This window comes from Schistocerca gregaria, chromosome 2, assembly GCF_023897955.1.
Source record: "Schistocerca gregaria isolate iqSchGreg1 chromosome 2, iqSchGreg1.2, whole genome shotgun sequence".
Taxonomy (NCBI): Eukaryota; Metazoa; Arthropoda; class Insecta; order Orthoptera; family Acrididae; genus Schistocerca; species Schistocerca gregaria.
In genome coordinates this window covers 141,267,505-141,295,323 of record NC_064921.1, presented here as the reverse complement: position 1 = coordinate 141,295,323, position 27,819 = coordinate 141,267,505, and the positions used below count along the sequence as shown (strand labels likewise).

General features: G+C 38.9%; 1 protein-coding gene across 4 annotated transcripts in view; it reads left to right on the top strand.

The window, feature by feature from the left end:
• Window positions 1-27,819, top strand: part of LOC126336524 (calpain-5-like) — a 276,232-nt gene that overhangs the window by 107,178 nt on the left and 141,235 nt on the right. For all 4 annotated transcript variants that reach the window (XM_050000315.1, XM_050000317.1, XM_050000316.1 and 1 more), the window contains 2 exons: window positions 547-678; window positions 15,654-15,862. In XM_050000315.1, the coding sequence (XP_049856272.1) occupies window positions 547-678; window positions 15,654-15,862 (341 nt within the window). The remainder of the gene's footprint in view (window positions 1-546; window positions 679-15,653; window positions 15,863-27,819) is intronic.

The window sequence follows — 27,819 nt, the reverse complement described above, 5'->3', positions numbered from 1 at the left end:
CACATCACACACATGACCACTACATCTGGCAGTTCAGCCTGGAATGCACTCTGGTCCGAGCTGCTGAAGCTAATGGACATCTGTGCATGAGATGTGCTTGCTTGAGTGAATGAATCTGTGTGTGTTTTCTTTACTGAAGAAGGATTTGGCCGATAGCTAGTGTGTAAGTGTCTTTTTGTGGTGCCTGTCTGCATGATGAATTCTTAGATATGAAGTAGTAACTGTAAAAAAATTTAAATAATTAATTAATTATTTTGTGTAAAGAAAACTTATGTTAAAGTAACACATTCCACATCAATATGAAATGTTGTATTCATGATCTATGGAACAATGATTAAAGTATATCTGTATGTATTCAATGTATCATCTTTACAACGAGTAACTCTCTACCTTTTCCTTATATTGTTGATATTCTAACCTGGTTTCCATTGTTGGAAATGAACTGAAGTTAGATGTAAATTCAGAGCTCAAAAAACCGTTTGAATATTTTATTATCTGAAATTTTGCTTTTTCTCTAAACTAGTTATTTTATTATTATTGTTTTAGGAATTATGTGATCAGCCTTGCCTGTTCAGTGAAAATGTGCTGCCAGAAGATGTGCTTAAAGGACAACTAAGTAGCAGATGGTTTGTGTCAGCTTGTGCTGTTTTAGCTGGAGTCGGAGAGTTACGTAACAAGGTATGTTGCTGTAGATGTAGGGATGAGACACACAATTTTTTGAGCTCTCCATTAATTGTAGGCATATAAAGTAGATATTTGTAGTGTGAGTAGGAAAAATGGTGAAAAAGAGGGTGGTACTCAAGCAGAAATTTGTTGAAAAGAAATACAAAAGAAAGTTATACAGATTTTAAATTTCCATTTATGTATCGTATGGTAATTTTTGTACCTTAACATTGCACCAGGACAGCTATGGCTGCTTCTTATTTGCATGTTCCTCAAGACACTGCTGTTAAGTAGACTCATTTTGTTGTGTGATTTTTGATGCACTGTACTCTTGGAATATGTGTGTATTAATGTGTACAGCAGTTAATCACTCCAGGTAACCATTCTCCATGCTGTTGATCTTCAAGAGCAGGATTCTTTTGTTGATACTTTTGTAGAAATCACATTACACAGGAAATTCGCGGGAACTCACCCTAATTTCATCACAAGTTGACATATATATAGACTGCTCCTTGGAGACAATGCAAGCTATCTTAAGTCCATATTTCAAAGCAAATCCCATTCATTGCCATATTAGTGTTCCACCTATTACAAAGTAAATTCCAAAATGTGATGCAGTAGCCAAACTGATAGTAAACATGCCATTTACTCTACAGATAGCATTAGAAGTGAGTGTAACTGGCCATGGGCTGGCTTATATGCCTGATTCTGCTGTAATCTCATCAGAGGGCACTCACGATGATAAGCACACTCATGGGTACAGGCACCCTAGCAGTCAACAGTAATATTGTGCCTGCTACTTGGTTTCCATAGTGACAGCAGGTGGTGCCACTACAACCCTCCCCCTCCCCACTTCCCAGCAGCATCTGCCAAGGAAGAAAAACATAGGTGGTTGATGATCCGGAGGAGCTATCTCCTCCCCCCCCCCCCCCCCCCCCTCTCGTCCTCCTTCAATGCATGGTGTCTGCTGCGATGTTAAGTCTTCTCAAATTCCTTCTTGTCTCTTCCAACCATTCTGAGGACTTTTTTAATTTCAAAATGTAACTGACAAATTTTCTTGGTTATCCTTTTGCCATTTATTCTGAGTATGCGTGTAAAACTTTAATCTCTTCTTCCTTTTGTGTCTGTGATTGTTTCTTTATTTCTTTATAAATCTTCATGTCTCCTCTTTGTCCAGTTGTTATCTTGGCTCTTTTGTGATTAAAAAATTTGTCTTAGTGTTTTCCTTGATTTTTGTAATTCATTTTAGGTGCAATTTTGTGAAATATTTCTTTCATTCTCTTTGCTTCTGGTTTGTTCTCACAAATTATATCAATCCCATCATCAAAAGCAAGAAATTTCAGCTAAATCTTCCTATTCTGTGTCAAAGGTGGTTTCCTTCAATATTTTTCTCATGTACTTGTGTATCCCACTCTCTCATGACTTGTATGACACCAAACTGAAGAAAATTGTTGAGAGTCTATTCCCCTGCAAAAACTCTTTGTTAATTCTGAAGGACTGAAAAACTCCTTCTAGGAATTTAAATTTTGAAATTATGTCTGTGAGTATCTGTTTGACTAATTATTCTTTGATATACACATCACTCCCCTCCAGTTTGGTCTGATGCAGCAACAGTAGTTCAATGTGAAAAATTTGAAATCAATCTCTGTTGCAAATGTGAATGTTTTTGTGAATATTTAAAAGCCATTGATGGCTTTTAAATATGACTAATGCAGTCTGCACTGCTCAAGAGAAGTACTCACTTACTCCTCTGGTTTAGCTTAGCTACCCTATTCATTGATGATAGATAGGATTACGAATAAACTGGATCGTTGTTACTTATTACAGATAATCTGAAGATGTGCTAATCATGTGAAACATGTCATTATTAATAGAACATTTACAGCAATTACTGTTTTCTAATTTTGGACAGTTGTCTTGTGGTTCTGTCAATATCTGCTTCTTCTGATGTTAGGAACACTTCCTGTCTGCCTATGGAATCATAGGCTTTTTTGAAGCTGTTGAAGGTAATTGTGTTAAGATTCTGTATTGTCCTGATGCTGAGGATTGTTTTGAAATGCTCTTGACATGACCTACTTTCCTTGAACCCCACATGGAACTTTCCAGTTGTGCATTCTTCTTTGTCTTATTCAGTAGTGCTTTGAATGACATAATTTTGTAAGTTACTGGAAGTAAAGATATACCTCAGTAATTGTGTGTGTCCCATTTCCCTTCTTATGTAGTGGATGGATTATAGATCATTTCTCATCATCCATTATCTGTAACAACCTCATAAATGGTTTCAGCTGCCTGTTTCCCTCCTAGCTACCACATATCAGCTAATATCGTGTCTTCCCCTGGGACTCTGCTCCTTTTTTTCTGCTGACCAGTATACTGTTTAACTTAATGCAGTCACGATGGTTCTGAAGATAGGTGTTTCTTTTGGGACTGTCTGAAAATTAATGTTGCGTTGGTTCCTCACAGTTTAGAAGATTCTTGAAGTATTTTGCTAGTAGCTCACAGTTAGCTTTATTGTTGGTAACCATTTTGATTCTGGAATCTTTGAAGTGAAGACTCATTGGTTTGTACTGTGTTATGTCTTTTTTGAAGACTTTGTAGAAGTCCTTAATGCTGTTCTGTCTGAAGTTGTATCTAATTTCTCAATCATTTTTGCCATATTTCCATTTCTTTCTTCTAGTAATTTTTGGTGTCCATTTTCCGACACTGACAATTATTACAAGAAAGAAATGATCTCAGTGAATGTGCTCCAGTCTCTTTCCTGTTTGTGGCAGTTCCATTTTTTCCAAGCTGTTGATCCACGTTCAGTTGCTTCATCACATTTCTTGTTCCACTGTGTGTTTTCTTCCTATGGGTGGCTGTTCTGTTTCTCTCACCATTTCTATAATTTCTGCTCTGATCTCATCCCAGTTCTTATATCGTTTGTACAAAGCTTTTTAACAAATTCATTCCTGTTGTCTGACACAAGTGTTATGTAAGTTCTCAGAACTTTTTTAATTTTGGGTTTGGGTCATTTAGGTTGAAATTTGGCTTTGATTTCTCTTAAAATGTGGTCCAAGTCAACACCTAGTTTTCTTCTGAATCCATACATTCATGATTTCTCCGTGGCTTTGTTTGGCTATTGCCATTTGATCCAGTTGATATGAGCCAAAATGTATATTATGAGAAGACCATATCTTCTTCCTCCTTGATAATTTTCTGACAAAGGTTGAATTAGTTTTAAGTCGAATTGTCTTCAGAAGCTGATGAGCCCTTCTCCATTCTTATTGGTGTGTTTGTGTGCTCTAAACTTTCCTGCCTTTTCCTTGTACCTGTGACTGAAATCCCCTATGAGTAGTTTTATGTGGTACTTTGGTATTTCTGAATCTCATTTTCAAGTGTTTTTAAGATTATTCAACTTATTTTGGATTTTTTCTGTTGTCATTGTTACTAGATGTGTGGACATTTATCAACAGTATTTATACATCTCATGAACTAGTTTTCATGTTAAGTGGCTGTTGTGAGGTAACAACATACTATTTCCTTGATAAATTATAAGAAGCTGGTTAACAAGAGTAATTGCTACCACCCTTGCAATGTCATCTACATATGCAGACATGTGAGTGGATTTCATCTTCATAATTCTAGTTTCTGTACTACACTGTTTATTGTTAGGTGAAAGACTATTGTGACATGGTTATCACCCTGTTTAAAATCAGATGTATTTGTTATTTTCTTATGTAGCTTTATGTTCATTTTGATATCCTTGAATATTGCTTCACAAGTATTAAGCAAAAGCTAATTTTTTCAGTGTATTATGCAAGCCTTGTCAGTTTACAGTATCATTTGCCTGCTTATAGTAAACAATTAAGAACTATATGTTGATAGGATAATATATGCTAGACCATGTGTGCAATAAATGTGATATGCCATACCATAATTGTAGGGAATGTGTTGATCACTTGGTCCATGAGTAGACAAGTAACCTGTAATCATGTAGAGGAAGCAAGAGTCTAGTCTGGAGGACAATGACGTGTGTGTTCAGAGGACTTGCCTGATAATTGTTGATTTTTGGGTCTATATTATTAATTAGCTAACCCCCACCCCCCTCCATGTCCATGAATCACAGACTCCTTTCAGAGTCTTCTCTCAGTTCCTTTTATTTTTGGTCAGCTCCTCTGTGTAAAATAAATTACATTAAATGTTTTGTGTGACTGTTCTTGTTAAAACTGTCCTGCAGTGGCATAACTTGGTATGTAGACTCTCTGTTGGCTCATTTTCGTTGTTTCTGACCTTATCCGCGTAATCCTGCATGTTTGCAAGGTCGGCATGTCAATCTGGATTTGGCAATGTTAGGGGCAATGTGTGGCTGGATGTGGTTCTGACCAACAACAACAACAACAACAACAACAACAACAACAACAACAACCTCCCTCCCTCTCCCCCTCCCCCCTGCCCCCCCCCCTCCCCCTGCCCCTGCCCCTGCCCCTCTCCCTCTCCAGGACAGAATTAGTGCACCCTGATCTGTCTAAGTCTAGTGTTATCCCATGTGAAAGTGTTTGAATGGTTTTGAAATGTTTGTGAATTTTATAACTGAGGTGGGATGTCCAATATTTCTTTCACACTTTAAATGAGGTTAACAATATTATCTATAAATCTTATCATTGATATTCTTTGACCCTGTATTTTAGTCCCTCTACCAAAACTCTCTTATTTCCATTATTGTCTTTTTTATGTGCAGGTTGAAGGGCAGGAAAGAAAGAGTGCACCCATGTCTTCCACTCTTATCAATTGTTGCACTTCTCTCTTAGTGTTCTATTCTTATTCTTCCCTCTAGGTTCTTACACATATTGTATATCACTTGCCTTTCCCTATAACATATACCTATTCACTTTCTCCAAGTCAGTAAATCCAATGAAGGTGTCTTCGTTTATTTTAAAGTTTGGTTCCAGAACATTTAGTGCCTCTCTGTTACTGTAATCTTTCCTAAAGCCAAACTGATAGTCACCTACCAAATTCTAAATTGTCCTTTCGATTCTTATGTATATTACAATAGTCAGAAACTTGGATACATGAGATGCTCAGCTGACTGTGTGGTAGTCTTTGCATTTATCTGCCCTTGCAACTTTAGAAATTAAGTGAATAATACTATCCCCAAAGTCCAATGGATCGAGTCCGGTCTCATGGATATTACACACTAACTTGAACAGTCATTTGGTTGCCAGTTCTCCCAATGATTTTAGAAGTTCTAAAGGCTTATTATCTGTTTCTTCTGCCATGGTTCCTCCCCCCCCCCCCCCCCCCCCCCCAAGTCATAAAAGGTCTATGTGACTCTGATACTGGATCCCCTATTTCTCCCAAATTGATATCTATTGCTTCTTCTATCATGTCAGCAGATAGTTCCCTCCCCCCCCCCCCCTCTCCCCCCTCTCCCCTCCTTCACAGAGGCACTCAGTGTACTCTTTCCACCTATTTGGCCACTGCTCTGCATTTAACAGAAGAATTACTTTTGCACTCATAATAGTGGCACTTTAGCTTTTAATTTCAAAAATAGTTATTCTAACTTACCTATATGCTCAATCTTTCTTCATTTCCTCAAGTTTTTCTGCCACTATTTGCTTTAGCTACCCAGTAATTCATCTTTTTCATTCCTGAGTGATTTATATTGATTTATTCCTTTCATTTTCCAAATACTTTAGTATTTCCTTCTGTTGTCAATCAGTCTAAGTATTTCTTCTGTTACCCAAGGTTTCTTCACAGTTACTTCTTTGTGTCTGTATCTTATGACTGAACTTTTTAAAGTTGTCTTTCCTTGTCCACATAACTGTGTTTTGTGATATTCAGAAAACTTCAAATGCAGCTCATTATTCATCATTATTTCAGTGTCCACTTCTTATCACACTGAATGTTCTTAATGATTCTCTTGATCTTCTGGCTACATTTCAGCATTATTAAATTGTGATCTGAGTCTATATCTACTGTAGGATATGCCTTACAGTGCAATATGTGACTGTGGGATCTCTAACTCACCAAGATGTAATCCAGCTGCTTTATTTTGTGTCACCAGTCCTGTTCCAAGAATACCACCTCATCTTATGATTCTTGAACAGTGTGTTAGCTTTATTAGCTGAAATTTGTTTCGAAACTCAGACTCTTTCTTTTCTCTCATTGATACAGGTACAACAGAGTCCATATTCTTGCATAGTTGTCTTCTGTTCCTTCCACTACTACAGCATTCCAATCCCTCATGATTATTAGATATTCATCTCACTTTTTATACTGATTTACCCATCCACTATCCTCATATGCCCTCTCTACTTCTTCATCTTCTGCTTACAGTAACAATATATGTACCTGAACTATTCATGTCCGCATTGATGTGCTATTGATTCTGATGAGAATAATCCTATCACTGAACTGTGCACAGTAACACACTCTTTGCTATACTTTCCTATTAATAATGTATCCTGCTCCCATATAACATTTTCTACTGCTACTGATATTTCTCTATAGTCATCTGATCAGAAATCATTAACTTCTTTCTTTTTCGCTTCAATGAGTCTTACTAAACCTACATTGAGCCTTTGCATTTTGTTTTTCAGACTTTCTACCTTACCTGCCACATTCAGACTTCTGACGTTCCATGCTCTGACTCATAGAATGTTACTGATTTGCAAGCATTTCAGTCCTTTTCTTGTGGTTGCTTAAGTGGCCCACACGGAGCGTGGTACACAAGAACTACCTCTTTAATAGACAAGAAGAACAAAACATTTGTTTAGTAACCACATAAAATAATAGTTATGAGATCCAAAGCACTTCAGTTACAAACAAGAAAAGTCACAACCAATTCAGCTCCGTGTGAGCACTTAAAAAGTTTAATCAAGGAAAGTAACTGTTTGTGATAGCTGACAAATCCACTGACTCTAACTGATAAAAAGTCTGTGTCCAGAAGGAAACACAGTTATGGGTGGCTGTCCAACAACACAACACAGTGACAGACCATGACCAACTTGCATCGTAGCCTAGACATGGGTAACTGGTGGCTTGAGGTAGTCTCTGTTTGGGGGTATTCCTAGACTGATGAGCAGACCAAGTACTGGACTCTAACTGTGCAACATCTTACGTATCGTGCCGGTGAAAGCACCTGTTGCGGGCTATTCGCAATCATATGACAGCATGGAAGTAAATATGCCTATGTTAGTTGCACCTCCTTGGGGCGACGAGTTCAACGCCACTGGTAACTGTGTAGCTTCCTGAGTTAGCCTTGACAACACACTGTGGTTGTTTTCTTGCAATGCTCACATAGTTTTGACTCTTGTTACCTTGGCTCCTGAAAGCTTGTGTATCTGCTACTCATGGTGCTGTCCTGCTATGTTTATTGCAGCAATCAAGCTTCCTTTCACATTCACTTGCAAAAGATCTGAATAGGAGACTAATCCAAAATTTTTGCCAATAAAGATTATTCTGACACTTCTTCAGTCACATTTTATGTGGCTTTAATGCAGTGGTTTCCATTACCTTCTGCATCCTAATACTATTGATTGTTGCTGATTATTCCACCTTTAGAGGCAGTTTCCCACCATAAGGGCAACAGGGTACTCTGAATCTTTCCCCACTCTTTCACCTTTCTTGGCAATACTGTTGCCAGGATGAGAGTGACCCCTTATATCAAGTGTGTTTGGCCTCCATTTCTGATCAATTTTATACAAAAATTTAAGCTGTGACTGGGATAAAACTGGGTTCAGAACATTTGGGTTGGAAGTCCAAACTGCCACCTCAGATCTGTTATCATTTTTTTAATTAAAAATCTTTATTTAGGTTAAGCAAGGAATTAATGAATTAAAATTTGGTGAGGGGTGTGAGAGGGGTAATACTGGCGTACATTTTGTATCCACAAGAACATTACAAAATCATAAGTTGATTTTAACTACTTCTCACAGAATCTTTCCTCTGTTTTATCCTGAAATATGAATTTCATGTGTGTTACAGGAAACATATGATATTTATGTTAATGAAATGATTGATTCAGTCATATTTGATCCGGGTGAAAGTGATTTGCCCATTTTTTGTTAATTAAACTGAATGCATGATAAAATTATATGTGAAATGTTAAATGTCTTTTTCTTCACTTAAATAAGGAAAAGGAATAAATCCAAAGTTACACCGAACAATACTTTGTCTCTATTGCACTCTCATGTGGAGTTTCAAAACAGTCTACATATTAAATCTATTTTCTTTGTGAGTTTACATGATTTTCCCAACTGCCTTGTTCAATCAGGAGTGTGTTTTATTGACTTGAATGCAAAAATGTGGTGATTTGAAAAAAGCACCAACTGACAAACCAATTTCTGTGCCACAAAGAATAACAGTAATTCATTTTCCTAGCCTTGCTGGCTCTACAAAAACTTTCTTGTGAGGCTATAAAGAAATAAATAATGCACTTCTAGAAACTTTAGAGTACAAAGAAGAGTGAGTAAAATTCATGTTTTATTGCTATAAGTCAATGACTGAAATTGAGTTGTACACAGAATTTTGGCCTGATATCTTGGGAGAAGTAAACAAAACTAGAAAAACTCCAGAATCCTAGATTGGGTGTGAATCTAATCTCATGAACATTTACATCCCTAACAGGCTTGATAGAAATGAAAAGGGATAGTCTTGAAGTCTGGAGGTGAGAGCTACTGAGATAACTGACTGCACTGCGTATGAAAATGAAATATATTGAAGTCATCTGAGGCAAGCAAAGTAGTTGTTTAAAAAAAAAGTAGTTATTTCACAAGCAAAGTAGTTGTTGCCTGTTTTGTGTTTCTCAACATGTATATTCTTACCATGAAGAGAAAATTGCAGCAGCTCAAAACTTTGATGAAACATTATTATAATCACTTACCAGGAACTACACAGTAATCAGTTATTTTTTTATATTTATGGTATGTGAAGTTCATAGCTCAAATATCAGTATTATGAAGCATTTCGATTCAACTATCCAAACTTTGTGAGAAAATTGCCTTTTAAGTTTTACAAGTAGCTTTGATTCACTAAAATTAGGAAATTTTTATGGTGCGCCACCTGGCAGTACAGTAGAATGCTTGCTTGAGATGTTGGCAGCCCTGGTTCAATTTCCAGCTGAGACAGAATGTTTAAACTAAGGTGCATGTTCTATGAGCATTTCCATGAAGAATACATAAGAATGGAAAAAAAAAATCTGTCGTGCTCGAGACTGGTAATCACTCAGTCAAATCCAATTACTGTCATTATTTCTTTCATATTTCTCCATCAGTTTGAATACTACATTGTTTAAATATAAAGTTCATCAAGCATGTACTCATTAACATACATCTAATTATAATTTTTCATAAATGCCTGTCGTCTTATTTGTAGTTACATTCCACACTCAAAATTCCAGTCTTAGTTGTAAATATAAATTCTTAATTTGCAGTCTTTTGTGAAAGAAATAGTTAATAACAATTATTTAATTTTAAGAAAAATACAATTAAATTTTGGGCAAAAATGAAAAATCAAGTACTCTTTAGTTGGACTGTGCCCATTAAATTAAACTACAGATGCGGTCTCACATGAGCCAGAGTGATATATCTACATCTACATTTATACTCCGCAAGCCACCCAACGGTGTGTGGCGGAGGGCACTTTATGTGCCACTGTCAATACCTCCCTTTTCAATTACAGTCGCGTATGGTTTGCAGGAAGAACGACTGCCGGAAAGCCTCCGTGCACGCTCAAATCTCTCTAATTTTACATTCATGATCTTCTCGGGAGGTATAAGTAGGGGGAAGCAATATGTTCGATACCTCATCCAGAAACGTACCCTCTCGAAACCTGGCCAGCAAGCTACACCACGATGCAGAGCACCTCTCTTGCAGAGTCTGCCACTTGAGTTTGCTAAACACCTCCGTAATGCTATCATGGTTACCAAATAACCCTGTGACGAAACGTGCCGCTCTTCTTTGGATCTTCTCTATTTCCTCCGTCAACCCAGCCTGGTACGGATCCCACACTGATGAGCAATACTCAAGTATAGGTCGAACGAGTGTTTTGTAAGCCACCTCCTTTGTTAATGGACTACATTTACTAAGGACTCTCCCAATGAATCTCAACCTGTTACCCGCCTTACCAACTATTAATTTTATATGATCATTCCACTTCAAATCGTTCCGCACACATACTCCCAGATATTTTACAGAAGTAAGTGCTACCAGTGTTTGTTCTGCTATCATATAATCATACAATAAAGGACCCTTCTTTCTATGTATTCGCAATACATTACATTAGTCTATATTTAGGGTCAGTTGCCACTCCCTGCACCAAGTGCCTATCTGCTGCAGATCTTCCTGCTTTTCGCTACAATTTTCTAATACTGCAACTTCTCTGTATACTACAGCATCATACGCGAAAAGCCGCATGGAACTTCCGACAATATCTACTAGGTGATTTATATATATTGTGAAAAGCAATGGTCCCATAACACTCCCCTGTGGCACGCCAGAGGTTACTTTAATGTCTGTAGATGTCTCTCCATTGATAACAACATGCTGTGTTCTGTTTGCTAAAAACTCTTCAATCCAGCCACACAGCTGCTCTGATATTCCGTAGGCTCTTACTTTGTTTATCAGGCGACAGTGTGGAACTGTATCGAATGCCTTCCAGAAGTCAAGGAAAATAGCATCTACCTGGGAGCCTGTATCTAATATTTTCTGGGTCTCATGAACAAATAAAGCGAGTTGGGTCTCACACGATCACTGTTTCCGGAATCCATGTTGATTCCTACAGAGTAGATTCTGGGTTTCCAAAAACGACATGATACTCGAGCAAAAAACATGTTCTAAAATTGTACAACAGATCGACATCATAGATATAGGTCTATAGTTTTGCGCATCTGCTCGATGACACTTCTTGAAGACTGGGACTACCTGTGCTCTTTTCCAATCATTTGGAACCTTCCGTTCCTCTAGAGACTTGCGGTACACAGCTGTTAGAAGGGGGGGCAAGTTCTTTCGCGTACTCTGTGTAGAAACGAATTGTTATCCCGTCAGGTCCATTGGACTTTCCTCTGTTGAGTGATTCCAGTTGCTTTTCTATTCCTTGGATACTTATTCGATGTCCCTCACAGATTTACTCGGCACGTATCTGTCTAAAACGCATTTTACAATTGCCTTAAACTTTTTCCATAAACACTCAACATTGTCAGTGTCGGAACAGAAATTTTCATTTTGATCTGTTAGGTAGTCTGAAATCTGCCTTCTATTACTCTTGCTAAACAGATAAACCTCCCTCCCTTTTTTTATATTCCTATTAAATTCCATATTCAGGGATGCTGCAACGGCCTTATGATCACTGATTCCCTGTTCTGCACTTACAGAGTCGAAAAGGTCGGGTCTGTTTGTTATCAGTAGGTCCAAGATGTTATCTCCACGAGTCGGTTCTCTGTTTTATTGCTCGAGGTAATTTTCGGATAGCGCACTCAATATAATGTCACTCGATGATCTGTCCCTACCACTCATCCTAAACATCTGAGTGTCCCAGTCTATATCTGGTAAATTGAAATTTCCACCTAAGACTATAATATGCTGAGAAAATTGATGTGAAATGTATTCCAAATTTTCTCTCAGTTGTTCTGCCACTAATGCTGCTGAGTTGGGAGGTCTGTAAAAGGAGCCAATTATTAACGTAGCTCGGTTGTTGAGTGTAACCTCCACCCATAATATGCCACATTTGTATCATGTGTCCACTCAGTTCATATGCAATTTTCATAAAAATGATAATTAGACTATGTTAATCACCAGAAAATATGTGATGAATTTTATATTTAAATAATGGAAGTATTTTAATAGAAGAAGAAAAAAAAAGGGAAAGAAAAGAAAAGAAAAGACTGAAACGAGAGTCAAACCAGCAATTACCTATGTTAAGTGCTACTGATTTCTTTTTCATCTGTATGTATTTCATAAGTGTATGGATAAAAAATCCACTCACCAATCGACGACAGGAGAACACACACATAAAAGGTATTAAAGTTTTCATGCTTTTGGAGCCAGTAGCTCCTCCTCCTAGCAGAGCAGCAGAAGGGTTGAAGGAGAAGGAAGATCGGTGAAGGAAAAGGACTGGTGAGATTTAGGAAAAGGGGTGGAGTTCAGAAAAGTCATGCAGAACCCCAGGACAGGGGAGACTTACCGGACACAATGAGAAGGAAAGACTGATTGTTGGGGACTGCATCACACGAGATCCAAAAACCTGAAATCTTAAGGTGGAAGGTAGGGGTAATATGCAAGAAAGAGATTTCTGCCAAAACACCATGTGCAAGTTAATAAGAGTGAAAGGCTAAGTTCATTGTGCTGGGGAGAGGGGGGGGGGGGGGCACAAAAAATAGACAGGGGATGGGGGTGAAAAGTAGACAGGTGAGAAAATGAAAGATGTAGAAAACTAAAAAGGAGTTAAGAAAGGAACAGTTACTGTGAAGAAATGCTTATACTGAAGAATTTAATGTAAATTAATGCCAGTTGGGTGGTGAGAATTGAGGACATCTTGTAGCGCCAGTTCCCACCTGCGGAGTTCTCAGAAACTGGTGACTGGAGGAGGGGGGAGAATCAAGATGGCATGTGTGGTGAAACTGTCACTAAGGTCATAACTATCATGTTGTAGAGCATGCCCACAACAGGGTAGTATGTGTTGCCAGTATTACGTCGCTGCCTATGCCAATTCATCCTAACTGATAACTTGGTGGTGGTCATGCCGATGTAAAAGGGCAAACAGTGTTTGTGTAACTTCTGGTATATGACTTTTTGTATGTGTGTTCTCTTGCCACCAATTGGTGAGTAGATTTTTTATCTATCCATTTACATTATATTTTCAAAAATTGATTATTTTCATTGATTTTTGTGTATTTTGTGCATCATGGAAATGCTCGTAGAAGATGTACCATTGTTTAAAAATTTTGCCTGAGCTGGAAATTAAACCTAAATTAAACCTGGGCTGCCCACATGGCAGGCAAGCATTCTTTCACATAGGCATATGTCCCACCAAAAAAAATCTCCTAATTTTAGTTAGTTAAATACATACAGAAAACTTCAAAAGTCGACCTCCTCGAAATTTTATTAGAATTGCATCATGTGCTTTGGCAGATTGATATTTGAGCCCTGAACTTCACGTAGGTACCATAAATACAAGAAATTACAAAAATCTGATTGTTGTGTTGTGCCCTTGTTAAATAATTGGTTAGGACATTAACCATTTAACATAGAGTTTCTATCATGAATGTCAAAATAATAATGTGGAAAATGAAAAAATAATTGCTCAGGAAAAGTGGATGTATTATATCCTCCATTAAAAAAAGTAGTGATCAGAAAAGGTCAGAGATGGTTTCCTAATGTCAAGGTCATTCTCAGAAAGTACTTATCACTTATAGTCAGAAGCAGCCATGGAGAAAGAATTTTCAAATTTGAAGTTGATCAGAAACAGGCTTTGAATGTTCACATTAGAAAACAGGCTTACACTTGGACTGCACTCGGTACTAAAAGTAACTAAATCATCAATTTGTAGCTTTAATTAATATTAAGGGTAGATGCAAATCCATTATCCAGTATGATTATATAAAACTTTCATTTTGGCACTGGTGTTGTCTTTCATTTTAACGCTGTTTGGGGAGGGGGGGAATATTATATACGAATTAAATGTAAGTAAACTTTAGTTGATTGCTACATTTAATTTCATACATTGCACCTGCCTACCAAAAATGTTTGCTAATAGTTACAGTATCCTCTTCCTCCTGTTTTTAAATCAAAATAATGGCATTTGCATAAATCATAAATCACAAATCATAAACTTTTTAAAATATAATTGTTCACAGCAAAGCTAATAACGCATGCTGAATTTGTGAATTATTTCAATTCTTGTCATTTTTCAAACTCATCAGTACATTAAATCGTGTATTGTGTAGTAAAATTTTATACAATTGAATAATAAAACATAAATGGTGCATTAAGTGTTGTATTTCAAAAATGCTATAAAAAATTCTGGTGTAACATGCACTACATTTTCATCTTAGGAATCTATACATTCTAAAGACTGTTCTGACACACACTATAAATGTGCTACCAAGACTACCTTAAGAAGCTCTGCTACCATCAAACATTCCCTTCAAAATTTTTGATGAAGTCAGTCATATTGGAATGACGGCAGTTTTTGTTAAGTAAGGTAATGAAAACACTGAGTCTAGATCACAACTAATATTTATTTACTCTGGTAACTGGTTTCAGTCAAATGTGACCATTTTCAAACAATTAACATCATGATGAAGTGTAGAGGTGGTACAGAGAATTGGTGTGCATACCAAAAGGCACCAGTCAATAACTGCAGCTGATTAAATCAATTGACATGAATCCAGTATGGTTAATTAAACAAAGCCATTCTCTATTTTGTTGTGATCATTGGCCATTCTGTACGTGTGCTTATTTTCTTATTACCTTGATGTCAAGGAGTTGTTAAACCTTAAACCTCCTCTCCTCCACTTTCATTTGTGGCAGTTGCCTTCAAGTAAGAGGACTAGATGGTGCTTGTACAAAAGCAAGTTGTGGATGAAGCAGGATCACATTATCAAGGCTAATTGGGCACCTTTCATCTCCAAAGTAGCCAATCAGTATGGGAGAATGGAGCCAGCAGCAGCAGGCTATTACAAACATATGTCACCAGTGATATCTGTGATAGTTGCAGCGAAGAATATGATGGTAGTAGCTTGATGGCACATTGCTGAAGTATTTTGTCAGCCATGTGAATAGTGAATTGTCTTCTTTTGATTGTGATAATCCCATTCAAAGCTTTCTTCTTGATCTTTGTAACTAACAGACTGGATAGGAGAAAGCCAACCTGTACACCAATATCATTTAGAAGCCATTTCCTGCTAAATTGTTACATTGTTTGTACTTCAGTTAATATGTTTGTTCTGTAAAAGTATCAGATTACAATCTAAAATAACTGAAGCACTTTATCTAACATCATTGTTCTCTTAGGTTGTTCCAGATTACTCAAAACAAGAATGGAACCCAAACAAAACAGATGAATATACAGGAATATTTCACTTTCAGTTTTGGAGGTTTGGTGAATGGGTAGATGTTGTTGTAGATGATCTTCTTCCAACTGTGAATGGTACTTTATTATTCACTCATTCAACAAAAGAGAATGAATTCTGGATTCCACTTATGGAAAAAGCTTATGCAAAGTAAGTGCATGTTAGTTCTGTCACTTCATGATTTTCTTTAAATATGTTCTTTGCAAAGTATTGAGAAAACTGTTATATTGCAAAATTTGGAGGATAAAATTCAGAAAACCTACACTGTTTGGAAATAGAAAGCTCAGAAGGGGAAATTGTGTAAACTGTCATTAGTTATGCCAGAAGGCATTCTTCTAAAGTACGTACACACACACACACACACACACACACACACACACACACACACACACACACACACACACACCACACATTCACACAAGTGTGTAAGTTGTGCTTGTGTAAACATGTTTCTATTGTCTGCATCACAAGAAGTCCTTTAGGCTGAAAGCTCACATGTTTAGCCGTCTTTTCTGTGCGCCTGCCTGTGACTCGACATCTCCTGTGTATGGTGAGTAGCAATCTATCCTTTTCATAATAGTGTCGCTGTATAATATAGTCATATAAGACAACAAAAATAGCAGAACAAATTGTTGTGTTTGTTTCAATGTTGTTCTTTAAGTTGCTTCTCTAACCACCATGCAGACTAGAACTGTAGTTACATAAAAAATGTGATAAAATTATATTTAATTCATTTTCTAAAATATGATTGGGTGCACATATTAAAGAATTCTTCCCAGAGCACTGGGCAGTATAAAGTTGATTTACAGTAGGAGCTAAACAACAAGCCACATGGCATGGTGGCTGGTATTGTCAGACTTCTCTTAATGAAAAGTTTCCTGTATTCAAAATTCTGAACTTTATATTTAGATTGAAGTAAATCAATGCATAAGTGTAAGTTTCATACAGAATGTGTACATCAAGTTTAATGACTACTTTATTAGGAATTGGAGTACTTAGGAACTATTGATGAAGTGAAGCACATAAGAGGTCTTGTTGTAAGCTCATTAAATATAGGTCTCATCCTTATGTAAGGACCACTGCTGAGGAGGCAGCACAGCAATAACGCACTGGACTCACATTCAGGACAGCAGTGGTTCAGAGCTTCATCCAACCAACCACATTTGTTGTCATTGGTTATCCTAAATTGCCTAACACATTGTAGACCGAGCCAAAGCATAGCTCGGGCCACGGAGCTGTGTTCAAAAGACCACACCCATGTATAACTCGGACCACAATTTTCTCGAAGCATGAGCCACATATTGTTTGGAAACTGGACTCATTTCATATAAGGAAAATGTGTGGATGTCTCACTGTCTGTCCCTTGACAGGTGCTGCCTTCTGTTGTCAATTTTGAGAGTTATTTAAAAGGAAATATTAGTGAACATAACAGCTAATGTCACAGTTGGCTGAGCCAATATGTGATCACACTGACATAATTTTGTGCAGGTCCTTGTTAGGTTTATAACAATATTATGAAAAGGAAAGTTGCTACTCACCATATAGTAGAGATGATGAGTCGCAGATAGGCACAACGGAAAGACTGTTCCAAATAAAGCTTTCTGCCCATAAGGCCTTTGTAAAAAATAACCGACACAGAGAGAGAGAGAGAGAGAGAGAGAGAGAGAGAGAGAGAGAGAGAGAGACACACACACACACACACAACTCACACACACACATCAGCAGTCTAAGGCAACTATAGCTACACTGCGAGCAGCAACACCAGTGCATGATGGAAGTGGTGGCTGGGTAGGGGTAAGGAGGAGGCTGAGGTGGGGAGGAGGAGGGATAGTAGGGTAGGGGTGACAGATAGTGCAGTGCTGCTAGGGAGCATGCAGGGATGTAGTGGAGAGGGTGGGGCAGCTGTGTGCAGACATGAGATTAGATGGAGGACAGGGGCAAGGTGGGGAGATGTGGTAGCGGAAGCTGGATGGGTGAGGACAATGACTTGTAAAGGCTGAGGCCAGGAGGGTTACGGGAATGTAGGATATATTGCAGGGAAAGTTCCCACTTGTGAAATTCAGAAAAGCTGGTGTTGGTGGAAAGAATCCATATGGCATATTCTGTGAAGCAGTCATTGAAATGAAGGATATCATGTTTGGCAGAGTGTTCAGCAACCAGGAGATCCACTTGTTTCTTGGTCACATGTGGACAGACATCTTGTTAGTTGTCATGCTCACATAGAATGCAGCACAGTGGTTACAGCTTAGCTTATAGATCACATGACTGGTTTCACAGGTAGCCCTGCCTTTGATGGTATAGGTCTTGTTTGTGATCGGACTGGAGTAGGTAGTGGTGGGAGGATGTATGGGACAGGACTTGCATCTAGGTCTATTAGAGGGGTATGAGCCATGAGGTAAGGGATTGGGAGCAGGGGTTGTGTAGTGATTCATGAGTACATTGTGCAGGTTTAGTGGATGGTGGTATACCACTGTGGGAGGGGTGGGAAGGATAGTGGGCAGGACATTTCTCATTTCAGGGCATGATGAGAAGTAGTTGAAACCCTGGCAGAGAATGTAATTGAGTTGCTCCTGTCCTTGGTGGTACTGAGTTGTGAGGGGGAACACTCCTCTGTGGCCAGATGAGGGGACTTTGAGAGGTGGTGAGAGGGTGGAAAAAATGAAACACGGGAGATTTGTTTTTGTACAAGGTTGGGAGGATAATTACAGTCTGTGAAGGCTTCAGTGAGACCCTCGGTATATTTCGAGAGAGATCAGTCATCACTGCAGATGCGACAACCAGGGATGGCTAGGCTGTGTGGAAGGGACTTTTTGGTATGGAACAGGTGGAAGCTGTCAGAGTGGAGGTATTGCTGATGGTTAAGAGGTCTGATATGGATGGAGGCACTGATGTAGCCATCTTTGAGGTGGAGGTAAACATCTAGGAAGGTGGCTTGTTGAGTTGAGAAACACCAGCTGAAGCAAATGGGGGAGAAGTAGTTGAGGCTCTGGAGGAATGTGGAAAGGCTGTCCTCACCCTCGATCCAGATCGCAAAGATGTCATAAAAGAATCTGAACCATTGCTGGATTTCTGGAGTGGGGACACTGTTTCAAGGTTTGTAGGTGGAGGTATCTGATGGCTGGCAGAGTCCTTCTGCCAGGTAATCCTTGTGGCTCAAAACAACAGTGGTGGAGGCTCAAAACAGCAGTGGTGGAGCCTTCGTCAGCAGGTAGGATTATAAGGTCAGGATCAGGACAGTGATGCTTTCTGTGGATGTAAGGTTAGTTTGGTACTCCAGTCACTCCTCAAATCCTTAGGCTCATCCCAGAACATCTCCCCAGAGTCCATCTCTTTGCTCACCCCTACCATTCCCTGCACTTCTATCTCTTACATGCTTCCTAAAGTTCATAAACCCAATCACTCATTTCTGCTCTCTTAGACAAACACCTTCAGCCCTATTAGACAAACACCTTCAGCCCTATTAGACAAACACCTTCAGCCTGTTACCTGGAACCTACTCTCCTATGTAAAAGATATCAATCATTTCCTCCACTGATTCTCCACAGTTCCTGTCCCTTTACCACGTAGTGCCCTGCTCATCACTGTCAATGCCATCTCCCTTTACACTAACATGCCTAATGCCCGTGGCCCTACCATCTTTCCCAATGCCCAATGGATTTTAAACCAAAACCGCCTTCCTAGTTGCCATGACCAACTATATCATCACCCACAATTACTTCTCCTTTGAAGGCATTACCTACAAACAAATCCAGGGTATGGCTATTGGCACCCACATGGCAGTATCCACGCCAACCTATTCATGGGCCATCTAGAGGAATCCTTCCTATACACCCAGAGTCCTAAAACCCTCACCTGCTTAAAATTCATTGATGACATCTTTGTGATCCGGATCAAGGGTGAGGACACTATACACATTCTTCCAGGACGTCAACTACTTCTCCCTCATTTCTTCACCTAGTGCTGCTCAACCCAACAAGCCACCTTCCTAGATGATGGCCTCCACCTCAAAGATGGCTACATCAGTAACTCCTTCCACATCAAACCTACTAACCACCAGCAATACTTCCACTTTGACAGCTGCCACCTGTTACATACCAAAATGTCCCTTACATACATGTTAGCCACCTGTGGTTGTCACATCTGCAGTGATGAGCAGTCTCTCTTGAAATATACCGAGAGTCTCGCTGAAGCCTTCACAGACTGTAATTATCCTCCCAACCTTGTACAAACACAAATTTCCTGTGCATTATCTTTCCAGTCTCCCACCATCTGCCAAAGTCCCACCGTCCAGCCACAGAGGAGCATTCCTCTCATAACGCAGTACCACCCTGGACTGGAGCAACTCAATTACATTTTCCGCAAAGGTTTCGACTACCTCTCGTCATCCCTTGAAATGAGAAATGTCCTTCCCACTATCATTCTCACCCCTCCCACAGTGGTATTCCACTGTCCGCCGATCTTGCACAATATACTCGTACATTCCTACACAACCCTTGCTCCCAACCCCTTACCTCTTGGCTCACATGCCTCTAGTAGACCTAGACACAAGTCCTGTCCCATATAGCCTCCCACCACCACAGACTCCAATCCAATCACGAACATCACCTATCCCATCAAAGGCAGGGCTACCTGTGAAACCAGTCATGTGATAAAAAGAAGTTCAAATGGCTCTGAGCACTATGGGACTCAACTGCTGTGGTCATTAGTCCCCTAGAACTTAGAACTACTTAAACCTAACTAACCTAAGGACATCACACACATCCATGCCCGAGGCAGGATTTGAACCTGCGACCATAGCAGTCGCACGGTTCCGGACTGTGCGCCTAGAACCACGAGACCACTGCGGCCAGCATGTGATCTGCAAGCTAAGCTGCAATGACTGTGCTACATTCTATGTGAGCATGACAAACAACAAGCTGTCTGTCCGCATGAATGGCAACCTACAAACTGTGGCCAAGAAACAAGTGGATCACCTGGTTCTGAGCATGCTGCCAAACATGACATCCTTCATTTCAATGACTGCTTCACAGCCTGTGCCATATGGATCCTTCCCACCAACACTAGCTTTTCTGAATTGCACAGGTGGGAACTTTCCCTGCAATATATCCTATATTCCTGTAACCCTCCTGGTCTCAATCTTTGCTAGACATTTTCCTCAACCATCTAGCCTCCCTGTTCCCATTCCAGCACTATACAGCCCTCATTCCACCACTGCACCCAGTCTTTTTACTTCTCTCCTTTTCCACCACCCCCTCTCGATCTCTCCCCTGTCTTCCGTCAAACCTCCTGACTGCACATTGCTGCCCTACACTCTCCACATCGTCCCTGCTTGCTGCCTAGCAGCACTGCACTGTCCGCCACCCCTACCTTACTATTCCTCTTGGGTAGTCCCTACCTGGAAATCTGAATGGTGTGCTATTTTATCTTTGGAATATTTTACCCAAAAGGATATCATCATCATTAAACTACAAATTAGAGTGGTATGTTCTCAAGAAATCTAACAGCTGTTGGTTCCCTTGTTTTCATCTGTTTGCAGTATCGAAGTATCAGTGCCACATTTGTTGATGTGACTAGGTCTGATCAGCCAAACATCCAGACTTGCTCTTGCAACTAATGAAAAGGCAGTTGCCCCTCTACAGGGATTGGATGTTAGTCTGATCTCTAGAGATATCCCTGCAGTGTGTTTGCGCCTATGCTATGACTATCTGTATCATTGAGGCACATAAGCGACCCTATATGGCAAAATTCATGGTTCATGGAGGGATTTCATTGTAACTATACGATTCTGGAAGAAGGCAAGTTAATCTTGGAATTTCAAGCAGGCGTGGTAGTTGCAAAGGAAGAGGTATCATAATTCCAATCTGCAGTTTGCAGTAGTACCTTTAGGACTATATTGAGATTATATTTCAAGCCTTATTACGTCAGTGAAAAGATCCATGCAATCTACAATTCTGATCCAGAGACTTGTTTGATACTGCTCTCCATGCTACTTTATACTGTACAAGCTTCTTCATCTCCAAGTAACTACTGCAACCTACATCCTTCTGAGTGTGCTTAGTGTATTCATCTCTTTGGCTCCCTGTATGATTTTTACCACCCACGCTACCCTCCAGTACTAAACTGATGAACCTTTGATGTCTCAATTGATCATTTCTTCTAATCAAGTTGTGCCACAAATTCCTCTTCTCCCCTATTCTATTCAGTACCTTCTCATTAGTTACATGAGCTACCCATCTGATTTTTAGCATTCTTCTGTAGCACTACATTTTGGAAGCTTCTACTCTCTTCATGTCTAAACTACTTATCATCAATGTTTCACGTCCATACATGGCTACACTCCATACAAATATTTTCAGAAAATACTTTCTGACACTTAAATTTATATTTGATGGTAACAAATTTCTCTTCTTCAGAAACACTTTCTTTGCCATAGGTAGTCTACATTTTATATGCTCTCTACTTAGACCATTTACTACTTTAAGTGACTCATTTCCTTATCTAATTCCCTCAGGATCATCAGATTTAATTCGACTACATTCCATTATCCTCATTTTGCTTTTGTTGGTGTTCGTATTATATCCTCCTTTCAAGCCATTGACCGTTCTGTTCAACTGCTCTTCCAGGTCCTTTGCTGTCCCTGACAAAATTACAATGTCATTGGCAAACCTCAAAGTTTTATTTCTTCTCCCTGGATTTTAATTCCTACTCCAAATTTTTCTTTTGTTTCCTTTACTGCTTGCTCAGTATACAGATTGAATAACATTGGGAATAGGCTACAACCCAGTCTCACTCTCGTCCCAATGACTGCTTACCTTTCATACCCCTTGACTCTTACAACTACCATCTGGTTTCTGTATAATTTGTAATTTTTTTTTGCTACCTGTATTTTACTCCTGCCACCTTCAAAATTTGAAAGTGAGTATTGAAATCAACATTGTCAAAAGATTTTTCTAAGTCTATAAACGCTAGAAACATAGCTTTGCTTTTACTTAATCTGTCTGATAAGATAAATCATAGGGTCAGTATTGCCTTACATGTTCCAACATTTCTGCTGCATCCAAACTGATCTTCCTGTAGTTTTTCCATTCGTCTGTAAAGAATTCGTGTTGGTATTTTGAAGCTGTGACTTATTGAACTGATAGTTTGGTAATTTTCACACCTGTCAACACCTGCTTTCTTTGGGGTTAGAATTATTATATTCTTCTTAAAGTCTGTGGATATTTCACCTATGTGATACATCTTGCTCACCAGGTGGTAGTTTTGACAGAGCTAGCTCTCCCAAGACTATCAGTAGCTCTAATTGAATGTTGTCTACTCCTGGGGCCTTGTTTTGACTTAGGTCTTTCAGTGCTCTGTCAAACTCTTCATGCAGTATAATATCTCCCATTTCATCTTTATCTATGTCCTCTCCCTTTTCCATAATATTACCCTCAAGTACATCACCCTTGTATAGACCCTATTTATACTCCTTCCACCTTTCTGCTTTCCCTTCCTTGCTTAGAACTGTATTTCCAACTGAGCTCTTGATATTCGTACCAGTGGTTCTCTTTGCTCCAAAGATCTCTCTAATTTTCCTGTAGCCATTATCTATCTTACCCCTAGTGATATATGCCTTTACATCCTTACATTTGTCCTCTAGCAATCCCTGTTTAGCCATTTTGCACTTCCTGTCGATCTCATTTTTGAGACGTTTGTATTCCTTTTTGCCTGCTTCATTAAGTGCATTTTTATATTTTCTCCTTTCATCAGTTTAATTCACTATCTCCTCTGTTACCCAAGGATTTCTACTATCCCTCTTTCTTTTACCTATTGGATCCTTTGCTGTGTCATCTCTCAAAGCTACCCATTGTTGTTCTATTGTATTTCTTCCTACCGTTCTTGTCAATTGTTCCCTAATGCTCTCTCTGAAACTCTCTACAACCTCTGGTTCTTTCAGTTTATCCAGATCTCATCTCCTTAAATTCCTAACTTTTTGCAGTTTCTTCAGTTTTAATCTACAGTTCGTAACCAATAAATTGCAGTCCCAGTCCACATCTGCTCCTGAAAATACCTTAAGATTAAAACCTGCTTCCTAAATCTCTTATTATATAGTCACTCTGAAAACTTCCAATGTCTCCAAGTCTCTTCAACATATACAGCCTTCTTTCATGATCCTTAAACTAAGTGTTAGCAATGATTAACTATGCTCTGTGAAAAATTCTACCAGGCAGCTTACTCTTTCATTCCATACCTCCAGTCTATATTCACCCTCTACTTTTTCTTCTCTTCCTTTTCCTACTACCTAATTCCAATACCCCATGACTTTTGAATTTTCATCTCCCATCACTATCTGAATAATTTCTTTTGTCTCATCATACATTTGTTTGACCTCTTCATTGTCTCATCTGTATAGCTAGTTGGCATAAAACTTGTACTCCTGTGGGAGGCAAGGGCTTTGTGTCTATCTTGGCTACAATAATGCTTTCAGCTTGTAGCATTTTATCCACATTCATTTATTCATTATTAAACCTACTCCTGCATTACCTGTATTTGATTTTGTATTTATAACCTTGTATTCACCTGACCAGAAGTATTGTTCCTCCTGCCACCAAACTTCATTAGTTCCCACTATATTTAACTTTAACCTATCCATTTCCCTTTTTAAATTTTCTAACCTACCTGCCCGATTAAAGGATCTGACATTCCACGCTGTGATCTGTAGAACGTCAGTTTTCTTTCTCCTGATAATGATGTCCTCCTGAGTAGTCCCCACCCAGACATCTATTTGATCTCCGGAATATTTTATCCAAGAGGACACCATCATCTTTTACCCATACAGTAAAGCTGGATGCCCTCGGGAAAAATTATGGCTGTAGTTTTCGCTTGCTTTTAGCTGTTTGCAGTACCAACATAGCAAGGCCATTTTGGGTAATGTTACAAGGCCAGATAAGTCAATCAACTGGACTGTTGCCCCTGCAACTACTGAAAAGGCTGCTGCCCCTCCTCAGGAACCACACTTTTGTCTCGCCTCTCAACAGATACCTCTCCATTGGGGTTGCACCTATGGTGTGGCTCTCTGTATCGCTGAGACATGCAAGTGGCCTCACCAACGGCAGTTCTGGCAGATAAAGTCTAGACTTCTGATAGATAAAGTCTAGATCTCTGCAGTAGCTTCAGTGCTTCGGATAATGTGGACAGAAGCATTCAGGCAACCCAGTAAATTGAGTCTGACAGCACAGAGTATAAGCTGCAAACTAAAGCTAAAAAGGAAGGGTTTATAAGATGAAGCAGCTATTATTGCTAGGTAATAGTAATGGGAGAGGAACATCAGAAGTGGTACATAACTAAATGGGTAATTATTACCAAGTAGCGTGTAATTTGAAGCAAACTGCAGGGTCAGCAAAGTAATGTTTGATTTAGGCTCTGTGAGGAAACATCTTTACAAAGACAGCCGTGGAATTATGATCCAGAGATTGGGCAACAGTATAGATCCTCAACCTTTAGTTATACAGTTGAGAATGGCATCAGACACATAAGTGAGAATATTCTCCACAAATGCGAATATAGAATCAATCTTTGTGTTTTATGACATTCCTTGGGTGAAACATAAAGTAGAATGTATTAGTAAAGAGCTTGATAAGCTACTGAGGAAAGTGGACTATATTAACACATTGTTGTGGCCGATGCATACCATCCCAATCCCACCCAGTCATGTTTCATGTGGTGGGGTTTCCTTGTGAATTCATCTGGAAATAGGTTAAGTGCACAGTTGATTTCCAACAGTATTCAGTCTATATACAATAAAACCGCTTACACTTTCCAGCAGACTGACCCAAAAACTGTGAAAGACAGGAAAGTGTAAAATATGGGAGATCATAGGAAACACAACACGCAAAATGAATAAACTACTGTTATTGTCATTCTCTTTATATTGTTCAAAATATGAAATTAAAACAATTTAAATTTTGGTTATTTAAAAAAACTGAAATAATTAAATGTTTTTGTTTCTTTCTAACAGTAATTAGGTCTACTGTTTCTCCACAGTATACAAAGCATCAGTCACAAAGGCAGTGACAAAGTGGTGAAACACAAAAAGACATATGCATGTTTCGGTTGTCGTTCCAGTTGTGTCAAAAAAAGTTGGTGGGTGAAAAAGAGGGCAGAAATTGTCATCATGATATGGAACAGCATGAGGAGGAATGTTTACATCTGATATCACGTTGTACCACCTAGGATTGCACGCCTAGTATGGATTAGAGTATTTCATACAGAAGTAATGACAATTCATGAAAGCCATTTATAAAGACAGCTATCTTCAAAAGTGGGTATTTATTTGTATAAATTATGGTGAAATTAAATTAATGTTCTAATACAACACAATGAGCAGAAGGAAGGTTGTTATTAGTCACTATCATCAGATCATGATTATCATTATGGCAGTGACTTACCATACTTTCCCATCCTTTGAAACACTGGAAATATATAATACAAGTAGCTGTGACCCAACCACTGACAAAAAAACTCTTGCTTACCACGTTAATGCTACATTACATAACCAATAATTCTGTGTACAATCTAAGTTTTCTGCTTTGTTCCCAGGCTGACTTTGAGCAGGAATATATTGCTCTTTTTGCAGAAATCTGTATAAAAGTCAGTGTTAAAGGTCATGGTACCACCAAAGAAAACTTAATATGTGAGAAAGGTTGAAACAGAATTATTAATGATGGGAAAGCATTGTATTGAGAGAATAGTACTTCTGTTGAGACCACAACAATGACTGTAAAAAGAGGAAAAACATAAAATGCGGGAACATAAAAACAGGGTTTTACTGTAGTTACATTTAGAAAAGCAAAATAATGCCTTCAAAACAAATCCATGTATCTAAAAGAATACTTTTGCATCAGACCATAAGATGCTTGACAAATAAAAATGATGAACTTTTAAGATGAGGAAAGGTAGCTGAAAGGCCCAGGGGAAGGTCAACAAATGTTTTGCACCTGTCAGATGTCAGTGGAAATCATTGCAATGAAATCATACATCAAAATGGATACAAGATTAATATATTGTTGTAAAACCAGCAAAAGTATACGAGAAATGGTTAGAAATAAAAAAACCTGTTATGTTCTGTGATTTTGCATAACCTTTTGCTTGTGTAAAATACATTCTACATGGGAATCTTCCATTTTATGGTATTAGTGGCATTCCTCTTACATGGATGGAATCTTACCTTCATAATTGATGGTCACATTGACATACTGCAGTAAAATTAAATGTAGAATTGGAGAATATAAGATACGGGATCCTGCAAGATTTGGCACTGGACTGGTCAAAAAGTGTGACGTTTGATAATGGGACAAGCACCAAAATCAAGGATCAAAATTTGATTCTCCTGAGAGAGAGAGAGAGGGGTGGGGGGGGGTGGGGGGGGGGGAGGCGGCTATGTCCTGAAAGAATAAGTTGCTTATATATCAACAAGCTACAATTAATTACAGTCATGTAATTCAATATTTACAATAACTGTCACTGACCTTTTGTATTGATATAAAATATGCCTCTATATAAAAGAAAATGTTCTGACTGATTCACTAACAAGTCATTACCCAGCTCAAATAGCTAAGGACAGAAACTTGAAATTTGGAGAGCGTGTTAATCGTATGCAGTAGGCATAGTTTAAGAAGGGATTTTTCAAAATTCCATCCCTAAGGGAGTGACACAGGTGATGGATTGTTTTATGAAAATATTTCATTATATTACGAAGAGGAAAAGAAAAGTTGCTACTCACCACATAGCAGAGGAATGTCACAGTCGTCAACCATCCACCCTAACCCATTCATATTGCAGCACCACACAGCTGTCACCCCAACATTACACTCAGTCTTTTTACTTTTCTCCTTTTCCACTACTTCCCCTGCCCCCCCACCCCCCACCCTCCCGTGCCACCTGCCCTCTGTCTAACCTGCAGTACTTCACTCTCTGCCATCCTCACCATACCATCCCTCCCCCTCCCCATCCCACCTCATCCGTACCCCCATCCAGTCGCCACTCCCATCAGGAACTGGAGATGCTGCTCGCAGTGTGGTTTCAGTTTCCTGAGACTGCAGTTTTGTGTGTGTGTGTGTGTGTGTGTG